The sequence below is a fragment of the Sorex araneus genome, chromosome 6 (genome assembly GCF_027595985.1).
Source record: "Sorex araneus isolate mSorAra2 chromosome 6, mSorAra2.pri, whole genome shotgun sequence".
NCBI lineage: Eukaryota > Metazoa > Chordata > Mammalia > Eulipotyphla > Soricidae > Sorex > Sorex araneus.
This window is the reverse complement of record NC_073307.1, coordinates 138,468,967-138,481,417: the sequence shown is the minus strand read 5'-3', so window position 1 is coordinate 138,481,417 and position 12,451 is coordinate 138,468,967. Positions and strand designations below refer to the sequence as shown.

At 41.1% G+C, this 12,451-nt stretch overlaps 1 protein-coding gene across 3 annotated transcripts in view; it reads right to left on the bottom strand.

Annotated features, from left to right (window-relative positions):
• Nucleotides 1-12,451, bottom strand: part of IFTAP (intraflagellar transport associated protein) — a 77,384-nt gene that overhangs the window by 22,830 nt on the left and 42,103 nt on the right. For all 3 annotated transcript variants that reach the window (XM_055143116.1, XM_055143117.1, XM_055143118.1), the window contains 3 exons: nt 7,705-7,862; nt 5,432-5,503; nt 3,144-3,210 (listed from right to left, as the gene is read on the bottom strand). In XM_055143116.1, coding sequence (XP_054999091.1) covers nt 3,144-3,210; nt 5,432-5,503; nt 7,705-7,862 — 297 coding nt within the window. The remainder of the gene's footprint in view (nt 1-3,143; nt 3,211-5,431; nt 5,504-7,704; nt 7,863-12,451) is intronic.

Genomic DNA, 12,451 nt, shown 5'->3' with positions numbered 1-12,451 from the left:
TACACGAGGGAAGGTCTTAACTAGTTCATCCAAATCAACTGAGACATGGTTCGGCCTCAGGAACCTTCCATACACAAATACAAGACTACCTGTTACCTGATTTCCAGGGAGGGAAAAAAAATCATCATCATCATCCTTGTGCCATGTTTTAAACTAAAAACAAGTAGATAAGGTAATTTTTAAAAAGCAACTTGAAAGACTACTTAAAGCAAACAATGTGAAAATAATGGAAAGGCTTAAAAGGCTAGTTTAAGAGACAGATATCACCAAAATCTGCTTCATTGGCGAGGTCATTTTATGTCAGTAATCAGAATTTCAATGTTACTGGAAGGAGGAAAGAAATGTGAAACTGTACAAAAATGCACTACATGCGCTTCGACCCCCCTCTTAGGAATCTAATTTTATACTGCAAATGCTCTACCTGCACACTGGAAGCATTTGTCTCAGTGTTTCCACAAACCTTGTCACCCAATCCCCTGGAGCAGCAGGTTTAAAATTCATGTTACTAGATTCTACCAAGGATGTGAATTAAGACATTTTCCTGGGTACATAATGCAGGAATCTGCATGTTTAAAATAAAACACACAGACACACACACACACAGACACACACACACACACACACACACACGTGTACCTAGTACGAAGTCTGTCTCAGCCCAGCCCAGGGGGGAGAATGCCCCAGAAGAAATGTTTATGGAATACCTTTAGTACTAAGTGTTTGGTTTACATATTACAACTTAACATTGTTGGGGGCTGCAGGTGGAGGAAGGAAGAAAAGAAAGAAGGGAGGGAGGGAGGGAGGGAGGAGAGGACAAAGGGCTGCCTAACGTCTTATTTGTGGACAAATTATAGAATAAAGACTCACACACACACACACACACACACACACACACACACACATCCTCACAAATTAAAAAACCCAAACCCTCAAATTCAAAAAGAGCTTTCAAACTCAGCTTCCTGGTAAATCCTTCCTATCCCTTCTAATTCAATTGGAGCCCCTAAATTGCTCATACAGAAATTCAGAGCTGCCTAAGCTATTACAGTTACGAGAAACTCTCCCTGGAGCATGTGATTTCTTTAGATCTCTGATCTCACTTGAACCAAGTAAGTACAGAAAAAAAAAAACCCTGCAAATTCTACTGGTAAGGAGAGTGCTTGAGAAACAAGCCTTTCAATACTGCGGTGTCCTGATTAGAGACAGAATAAAAATGCTAAGTGCTACCAATTAGCAAAGACTCTCCAAGACCCACAACAAGAGAAGCCTGAGCAGAAGGATACAGAACCAATTTACGGAGCCTGCCATCCCTAGCCAGTGACTTTAATGCCAATCTGTTTATCATAAGCCAGCCTACCCCAAGTAACAGCCACGATTTGTGTCTGTTGTACTTTTATTTTATTTTATTTTATTTTATTTAACTTTTTATTAAATCACCATGTGGAAAGTTACAAAGTTCTCAGGCTTATGTCTCAGTTATACAATATTCAAACACCCATCCCTTCACCAGTGCCCATATTCCACCACCAAAAACCCCAGTATCCCCCCCGCCCCCACCCCCTACCCCCTACTGTATAACTAATGAATTTCACTTCATTTTCTCTTTACCTTGATTACATTCCATATTTCAACACAAAACTCATTATAGTTGTTGGAGTTTCCACCCAAGAGAGACAGACCTACTACCAAGGAAGCATTTGATAATTAGTTTTCCATTGCTGAGAATGGAGAGATATGTAGCCCCACTGCTACAAGTACATAACTCTTTTTTTTCTATTATCTTTTCCCTTTTTTTTTCCCCCTCATCCCCCTTCCCGCGCCTCATAGTATGGTGTACGCCACGCCGAGTCGGCCAGCGTGGGGCTTTTGCTTAGTTCACAGTCCAGAGAGGTGGCTGCTACATTAATAACCTTCTTCCAAGAATTCTAACCCAGAGGTATTCGATTTTTACACTTGGGGCTCCCAGGGACTCACGGGAAGGGGGTGTAACCGGCACGCCCTCGGCCCAGATAAATCCGGAGCTACTGAGCGTGATGCGGACCCTCTGCGCCTAAAGACTTTGATTCCAGAGACTTCTTACAGCAATGCACTGGGACTGTGAGCTGGGCTATGCAATTTCTGGCAGAATTTTCCCTGGACTTTATACAGAAATCCAAAACCACGCATTCGCGCGACTTACCATTTATAATTGTCAGCAATGTGAAATGGTTCCTTTTGAACTGGTCTGACTTGGGGGGGGGGGTGAACTCCAAATAATAACAGTAAGTTTTTGTTGAAATGTTGTACTTTTAGGCTGCAGTCAACACATAGGCACCCACCCAATGAAACTGCCTCTTCCCTACCATTCAAACTCGACTGAGATATTCCTGCATATACAATCAGAAGTGAGAGTTTTCAAAGCAAATATTTTGAAACCATAATTCTGAACATATTTTAAAGTCCGTAATTCACAAATGTGAACCCAGAAAGGAAAAAGTCCTCATCTCTATAACTAAGCATCAGGGACTAATACAAAGTCTGTCTGTCTCAGCCCAGCCCAGAGGGAGAATACCCCAGAAGAAATGTTTATGGAAGGAATGTTGTTAGTACTCAGTGTTTGGTTTACATATTTGGTAAATATCTATAAAAATGAACATTTGGGTCTTATTTTTTTAATTCTTCTTTATTTTTGTCATTCTATAATCAACTCTGACAGTCTACAATTTATGATTAACATCCTCCTATCACTCAAAAATAATCTCAATTTACAACATGCAGTATCTGTCTAGGAATTAGTTTCATTTGATAATACTTGAGAGAATTATAAAAAAAAAAATCAATCATCTGGTAAATCTTGGGGAAGAGGAGCACCTTTATTCCAGTTTAGATCAAAGACATTATAGGCTTTCACATTTCAAATGGAATTTTTTGTTACTGAAAAAAGAAACTATAAGTCTAGTTTTTTCAACCACAGGGAAGTCAGAACTTCACATTGTTGGTGTACAGGTGGAGGAAGGAAGAAAAGAAAAAGGGGAGGGAAGGAGGGAGGGAGGGAGGGAGGGAGGGAGGGAGGGAGGGAGGGAGGGAGGAGAGGAAGAAGGGTTGCCTAATGTCTTATTTGTAGACATACTGTAGCAGAGAGAGAAAGCAGAAAACATTCGTACCCTGGCTCATCTGGGGCTTAATCTCTTCATCCACATCCAAGTCTTCTAAACCTAGGAAATTGTCAACCTAGAAAAAAAAATTAACAACATTTTTATGCATATTGGACCTAAAGAAAAAAAAGTGCAATTAATGCATGAACCTACTTCCATAACACGCAAAGGAGCAACTGCACATGCTTTTCTCATTAACTTTTGGGTCTCAGCTTAAAGCCTCCGTGTTCATGATGTTGTTTTCCCAGAAACATTGGGAAGAAACAGCAAAACTGGAAGTTGGCCTGGATTTTGTAGGCACACAAATAAGGTCTCCATCCTGAGAGAGGAAAACAAGCCTGTGGAGCTGTTGAAAACGGACTTCGTTCCAAATTCTCTCCCGGAATATAAACTGTGGCCACCAAGACAACCAAAGCAGGGCCTTGGATTTTTTGTTTTCCTCTCCCTGCCTTTTTGTCTCAAGCAAAAAGTGGTCGCTGGTCTAACTATAATCATAACTGTGTGCTTTGCACTTAAAAGAGCTATAGAGGAGAGACTAAAAAGGCAGGAGAGAAAAGTTCATTCAAAACAGAATCATCCTGCCCCAAGTAAATCACAAGAGAGGTAAGCAGGGCAAAAAAATCATGTGTTGCCTCTTTCGAGCAAATAAAACTGAAAATTACTTCAAAGGTAAAAAGCGGAGCAAATGACCTTTACCGACACAATTGCAGCATTTCAATGAAAAAACTATTCCTTCTGGATTACTGCTTTCCACTGCAAGCTGACAATGAGACATTTTAGATTAACCAAATGGTAACATTTCAGACAAGAACTAATTCATCTCTGAGTGAATATCAGAGGGTAAATAAGAAAATGATTCCCCCACTGGTAGGAGGGAGGCCTAGTAGAGGCATAATATCAAAAACGCCTTTTATGCTCATGACCTAAAACATGTGCATAACAAAATGCCTTAAAATTACAAATTTAGCTCTCATAATTGGAATTCAAAAGACAGCCTGGGTCTTCCTCCAGCACTACTTGGCAGACCACGGCTAGTACATAAGAATTAAACATGGTAAGTAGCTTTCCCTGCTCGTGAGCATGGAATACAGTTATTTCTTGACATCCAAGTGACAGAAAAAATTTATCTTCCATATGATGGGTTTCAGAGATCTGAGATCAGAGAATCTTGAAGACTGGAATTCCCCTCACCAGTATTTTCTCTCAATGGTAAAGTCCCGTTTCTCTATCAAATTCCCTTGTCAATTTGTTAAGGTTTGAGGGAAAAAAAGGAACATATTCCAGAAACCAGATCTAACCAAAGACAGGTTAAGTTTCTGAAACACTAATTTAAAAAAAAGAACATGCAGACACACACACACATACACACACAAACACACACACACTCACTCAAGAAAAGCTGCTAAATTCTCCATCACTGTATGAGAGATCATAAATTTTAAGGTTTTGTAGGGGAGCAAAAATTTGCCATCCCAAAACACACCTTTTTCTTTGGCAAAAGACTGAATTCCAGGGCTAGAGTGATAGCACAGCAGGTAGGGCATTTGCCTTGCACGTGGCCGACCCAGGTTCAATTCCCAGCATCCCATATGGTCCCCTGAGCACCGCCAGGTGTAATTCCTGAGTGCAGACCCAGGAGTAACCCCTCTGCACCGCAGGGTGTGACCCAAAAAGAAAAACAAAACAAAACAAAACAAAAGACTGAATTCCTGTGAGGGGCTTTGAAAATGTCTCTTTTGTTTTGTTTTTGTTTGGGGGCCACATCCAGCTGTGCAGAGGGCTTATTTCTGTCTCTGTACTGGGGATCACTTACAAAGGTCTCTGGGGGACCAATAGGTGGTGCAGGGGATTGAGAGTCAGCTGGGGGCAAGGCCAGTGCTTTACTGTCAGGAGGGTCTGCTGGCCATCCCTTTAATCCTAAGGGAGAGCTGAACTCGGATCTGCATACCTTTGCTCATTGTGCCTTCTCTGAAAACTTATAACCCTGACCATCTCTTTCTCCTTCCCAATGGCCTCAGAGCTAGCTAAGCTGTTTAAAAGTGGTCAAGTAACCAAACGTGGTGAGTGACTCGGTGTCACTGTCTCTCCCAGGAGGTACACATGTTCACAGGAAGTACATATTAAACTGCCTTTAGATTATTTTTTTCTCCTATCAATCTGTCTGAAGTGTGATTAGTGGTCCAGCTTCTGAGGAACCCAAAGGGGAAGCTGCTGAGTTCCTTGAATCTGGACAGGTTTGGTTTTTGTTTGTTTGTTTGTTTGTTTTGGCTAAGGAATAAAATTGAATCATCACTTACCATTCTCTTTCCTGTCTGATTCGTATCACCATGTAAGGAACCGCCAACTTTCTGACTTTCGTCCAGGACTATCTGAAAAAATAGGGGAAAAAAATGAAAACCCAAAACAGTGAGGATATCTTATTGACAGTTAAAATGAAACAATATATATACATATATACATGAATGTATATATGTATATATACATGTATGTATATATGTGTATATATATTGTTTCATTTTATATATGTGTGTGTATTTGTGTGTGTGTGTGTGTGTGTGTGTGAGCTGATCTTATAAGTCCTTCGGAAGACAGAATTAGCCTCCTGGTTTCTGGGAATGAGCTGTGCATAATGGGCCAGGTTCAAGTCAGCAGAATGGTCAGGGAAGTTTTCGGAATTTCTACTTCTGTTCTCATCCATGCTATAACAGATTGCTAACCTTTATATTTCCAAATGAAAATGCTTCCCACCACAATACCCCCACCTTTTATTCTTTCCCCAGGAACCCCTGAAGGTCAAGTAAAAATACTAACGTGTTTTCAAGTTAACGATAAAATAATACCATCAAACATTTCTTTGCCTCTCACATGATGGTTATAAATTTCACAAATAATATACTTCCAATTTGCCAAAGGTTGCCAGTAGAGAGTGAATCTATTCATCTCACTGGAAGTTAAGTTCTAGTATTATAGAAATTTAGGTCTCTGCTAGAGATGAGACTCATATATCTAACACAGATTGTTTTGTTTCTTTCCTAAAATGACGGTCTCATAAACTAATATTTCTCAATCTTTTTCCAACTGTGGCTCCTTTCCGAGCTGTATCTCCCTGTCCTATCACTTGGGACTCTTGTCTCAAGCTGTGTCCCCATTTATGAGATTTTTTAAAACTGTGACCACCGAAAATGTCCTGGGGGGGATGGGGGAGTACAAATATAGCTCCCAGCTGAATAACATTGTCAACAAGAGCTTATCTCTATTATCACATGGTAGAATGATGAAGTAGAAGGTAGAATCTCAAATGACAAAAAAAAGTAAAATAAGCATTCTGTAAAAAAAAAAAAAACACTGAAAGTATTTAAAACATCTTTAAAACATTCTGTTAAAAACACTGAACACATAAAATCTTGAAATAAAATTAGAAAAGATAACATCCAACATTTATTGGCTAAAACTTAGATAACCATGATAACAAATTCTACTTTAAATTTGAAAAAGATTAACCCCCTGGACAGATTAAAGGTAAATTTTGAACAGGGAGTTCTTTGGGAAAAAAATAAAAATAACAAACTCTGTCCCTAACAGATGATACACCGCTGAAAACACATCCAAGAAGGTTGTGTAATGTCAGATCCCAAGAAGTTTTTGACAAAAAACTGGGGACAAACCCAAAGTTACCATCATAAACTGTGGCTGGTGAAACCATGAAACATAATGATGATTTTCAATAAAACTTGACTAGCCTACACATTTCTAAAATTAGGAGTCTGAGTTACTGACCCAGTAACAGTTCAATATCTGGCTCTTACAGGCTGTCTCGTTGGAGGAGAGGGTTGTTGGGGCGGGCACATTCCTAAGCAGTGTTCGCAGGTAAGAGGAATGGGAGAGGCCACAGTTCGTGACCAACTGGTCTGGAGAATGTTCAGCCTTGTGATGCTGGGTCTCAGGGCCACACCCAGTGGTACTGGAGGCCAGAGGGAGGTTCCTCAACCAGCAGTGGTGGGAATCAAACCCAGGTAGGGCGCTTGCTATGCATGCAGTAGTATCTCTTTTACTGTCGTTGTTTAGGGAGGGAGTGCTCTGGGCTGACTCCTGGTTCCAAGCTCAGAGCTCACTCCTGGGGGGGTTGGGGGCACTCTAAGGAATGCTTGGGATGGGGTCAGATGGGCCGTGTGCACGGTAGGTGCTGCCTGATCTATTAACTCTCCAACCCTCTCACTTCTTTTTTAAATTTTTTTAAATTTTATTGAATCACCGTGAGATAGTTACAAGCTTTCGTGTTTGGGTTATAATCTCACAATGATCAAACACCCATCCCTCCACCAGTGCACATTCCCCACCACCAATATCCCTGGTGTACCCCCCCCTTTCCCCCACTCCCCCTGCCTCCATGGCAGACAATATTCCCCATACTCTCTCTCTACTTTTGGGCATTATGGCTTGCAGCACAGACACTGAGAGGTCATCATGTTTGGTCCACTATCTACAACCCTCTCTACTTTTAAATGTATGCTGTTTTAATTGAGTTCCCCCCTCCTCTCAGACTATTTATTTAAATACACTACAGCATCACCTGTTCCTCTTCTGAACATTGTGATGAAGTATGCAGAAAAATGGTTTTATTTCTCAGATGGTGGTCCTCTGATTCATTATCATGAGCTGATTTTCTTGTTGTAAATAAGCTTTCTGAATAGTCAGATCCAGTGACTCTTCTCTGGATCACATTATCCTCTGAAATGGTAAGTTACATAGTATTAAAAAGAATCTGCAACATTCAGTCTAAATTATTTTTTCTTTATTAACAGTATTTCTTCACGACCCCCAAATATTTTCAAAGAAATGTATAAAATTAATGCCTGAGGAACTATGCACTCTTAACTTTACAAAGGTCTTTCTAAAATGCTAGGAAATATAATATTATTTCACATACTGTTCTAAAAATACATACTATGAGCTTATTATATACCAAGCATTATATTTAACTGTTGTTAAAAGGACAGCATAGCATTTACATATTTATTAGAGAATACCTATCCTATTTCCCCTAATATTTTAGCGATTTTTTCCTTTATATGAAAGCATTTTTTCTCCTTATATGTTCAAATGATTTTAGAAAATTTGTAAGAGAAAATAACAACTATTTAAAAATCACTCATAATCCTAAATGACAGAAAATCCTATTAAATTTTTTCATAAGCTATCTAATCATTACATACACACACATGTTTAAATCATATCAAATTATACTGTTTGGGGCGGGAACAATACAGCGGATAGGGCATTTGCCTTACACACATGACAAACCAGGGTTCAATTCCTAGCATCTCATATGGTCCCCTGAGCACCACCAGGAGTAATTCCTGAGTGCATAGGCCAGGAGTAACCCCTGCGCATCACCAGGTGTGACCCAAAAGCAAAAAAAAAAAAGAAAAAGTATACTGTTACTATTATGGTAAAAAGTAATGAAAACTTTTGTACTAAATTTGGATAGTCATGATTTCTTTTTAGAATAAGGAAAAATCTCAAATTTGTCCAATTAGTGGGCTAAGAAAGTTATACCATGATGCCACTCTAGAAGTGTCAGATATAAATCTGGATGAGAGATAATTCATTACACTTTGGCCATGTTGCCCTTTAAAACAGTGAGAGGACTGTACCAGAAGGTGCTACAAATGTAAACTAAATTATCAAAGCTAGAGGCAAACAATAATAAATTATTCTGGAACCATACTTTAAACCACAAATTATTTTTAATGTCATTACTTTGTGTAAAACAGAAGCTCACAAATTTAGCTACTGCCCTCTTTTTAGAAAAAATATTAATTACTCTGTGCCCTCCTGAATATATTCATTCAAGAAAGAAAGAAAGAAAAGTTAACCCCCAACTGCACATAAGCTACACCCTGCCCCCATACATATATAATTCCAGAGTCCATGGGAAGTGGTATCATCCACTTTGGAAAACCCTAATAAAACCACAGTATTAAAACAAGTAATATTAAAATCAGTGATACTTTTTATAAGCATCTCTGACATCTCAGTTAAGCCTCAAGAGAATACTAGAGGTAGGTATCTGTAGGATAACATTGCTATGTCATTTCTCCTGGCTTCAGGCAGCTTAGGTTTATCGGGTTACACCCATCACAGTGCTCCTGAGGCATTCCCATTCCTCTGTGTTTATCTTTTACCTTTTCTCTGTGCTCTCTTCCCCAACCAGTTAACCACCATTTTCCCCTGAGCAGTACTTGTGACTGTAAAGTCAAATTCCTTAGAAATCTCTGATTTTGTATCTGTAAGTGAAATACTGCTTTTCTCCTTCCCTTATGTTCTTTTGCATAGCTAACTTCAGAGTAATGTCCTTTTTTGTAGAGACACAGAAAGACAGTTAATGCTATGCTTTTGTAACTTGGGAGTTAATTGGCTCCGAATGATATTCACTCCTCGGCATCTGTTTTCTTGACTTAAGTCTCGGCTGCCCTTACTTCCTGTCACTGTCACTGTCACAGTCATCCTGTTGCTCATCGATTTGCTTGAGCAGGCACCAGTAACATCTCCATTGTGAGACTTGTTGTTACTGTTTTTGGCATATCGAATACGCCACAGGTAGTTTGCCAGACTCTGCCGTGCAGACAAGATACTCTCAGTAGCTTGCCGGGTTCTCCGAGAGGGACAGAGGAATCAAACCTGGGTCAGCTGTGTGAAAGGCAAACACCCTACCTGCTGCGCTATCGCTCCAGCCCTTACTTTCTAGCACCCCTAACACAGTGTCCCAACAAGGGACAGGATGGACCCAGGGCAAGCTGTAAGCTACCCTGGCATCAAAACGGGCCAGGCCAAGTGCCATAACACTTAACTGTAAGTTAAAAGCGTGGTCATGGACAAATTCTTTCATGATCCAAAGAGTAACAACTGGATTAGGATCCTGCTAGGGTCAGGAAAGACTAATCTGGCCTGAGCACTGTAGTCTGGGACCTATAGCCAGATGTCCCCAGGAGAGCCATCCTACAAGCTTAATGTATCTCTTACTGTGTCCACACAAAATGAATAATATTAAGAAATAGAATTAAGATGAATGTTGAAATGGTTGTTGGACTAAGGAAAGGAGAAACACACTCCTGGCTGGTATTTGGCCCTTGAGGGGATCTCCCGGCTGTAGGAGATCTTGAGCAGAGCCTCCCCAGAAGGAAGGGCCTTTCCGTCAGTTGGTTGTGCTGCTGTGTCACCTGGGTGGTTGCTACCCCCGAGGCTTGGAGATTGGGGCTAGATGGAGACTGCGGGAGGCTGCGAGATGGAGCGCAGAGAGACTGGCACAGGGGACAGGAGGAGACGGGAATGAGAGCAGTGTGAGACTGGAATGGGGGGCCGAGTGACACTGGAACAGGCGCGCGGGGAGAATGGAATAAACAGCAACTGCTCACTAACCAGCCTGGTGGCCCTGTTCCCTCCTTCATGCCTCTGTTGGCGGTGGCGGATGCAGGCGTGGGTGGGGGAAGTGGCTTGTGGCCACCGAAGGCCCGTGGCGAGCGAGAGAGACACTGCCACCGCCTGCCATGCTCACTCACTGATTTTGCCATTACACAGATATCCTTAGATCCCATTTACAGCGAAGAAACCCAAGATCTACAAACAGGTTGCTTAATTTGTGCATGCTGTTAAGTAGCCATGTGGGGATCTGAACCCAGGTTTTCTACTAAAAATCCACACTCCTAACCATTAAGCTATGCCACTTAAATCTAACAGTCCGTATGAAAGGAAAAGGGCCTCAGAGAACGAAGAATCAGCAGAGAAATTTCAGAGAGGAGACAAAGTGTGAGTGTTTGCAATAGTACTAGACGAACCACGGACCAAGTTCTTAGCTAAGATGAACTAAGTATATTCCGAAAGTAGAACTCCCTTGCGACAAGCAAAAAGAGCAAAGACAGAAACCACAAAAAAAGTGACAGAGGGGTTCAGATGGACCAAGTGGCCAAAGTCAAAGTATTGCCAGGTTGGGGAACCCTTGTTTGGCTCTTCCAAATGCTCCAACACGAGTGTTTCCAGAGACACAGAGAATACTTAATCCATGAGCTGCTTAAGCAGGCTTCCCACTGAGGGGATGAAGTGATAGCCTGATACAGTAGGGCAGTCACAAGTGTTTCTCTTGAGTTAATAGTTCTATGGTACCCGTACTGGTGAGACCCTTGATCTGATCGTCACAACCTGGGACTGTCCAGTTGGAATCCTTTGTTTGATTCTGAACGCTGGGTCATTGGTAGAATTAAGACTGGTAGAGATCTCTATAGAACACTGACACAGAAATACAAGTGGGGAGAAGAGGTAAAACAAGACAATAATCCACTGTTAACTTATTAAGACAGGGAGGGAAAATACAAACATTGAACGCATCATTCTCTCTAAAAGGATTATATTAGCTGATAACTACAAGCACAACAGGCCAGCTCTCCCGATTCCCTCCTGCGGGAGCTTCATGATGCGTAATTAGTTACTACTAGGAGGGTAACCCCTGCGTTGGCCTCCACAAATTCCAAAAAACTTGAGCATAAAGCACTGGCCTTGGTTACTGGAGACAGAGCAGCAGGGGTTTCTGTGGGTTAGGCAGGGAGACGGTTGCTACTGCAATAAACAGCACGACAGAAGACAAGTTAGGAATCATTTTAGGATTCATCCTGCTCACGCCTTGCTCATTTACAGCCACAATAGAGCTGTTCCCTAATCAACACCAGCACCAGATAACAAGTGGAGGCAGGGCAGAGCAAGAGGGTCCTGGAGCTGCTTGAGAAGGGGGGTAATCTGCAGAACAGAGCTCCTACAACTCCACCTAAGGAAGAGGCAGTACCTCCTGTGAGGACCTGCTCCTCCTTAGTGCCCTGTTTAATACAAAAAGGAGCAGGCTCAGCTGCTCCTGTCATCCCTGCCTGTCCATTATGTCTAGTACAATCTAAATCCAGTACTTACTAAGAAAATACTATATACTCAGCATAACTCAGCTATAATAATCTATTGACATGAATACTTGAAGAGCACAGTGATGTCTGGGAAGAACAGATGTTTCGAAAGGATGGATTCAATTTGTTCTCATAATCACTCAATGCACCCCTCCATCTGCAATGAAAGAGGCAGGTGATTTGACAGATAATCAGATGAGATTCCTTCAAAATAAAAAAAAAAAACTATGTATAATGAATGTCCAGCTGCTGATGCTGATGTTGAATTGATATTGGGTGTCCCATACCTAACAAAATTTCTGGCTCACTCTTTTGAAACTTCTTCCTTCTGTAAGCATGAAGCTTTCATTTTAAAAAATTATCAGAAGATTTAGG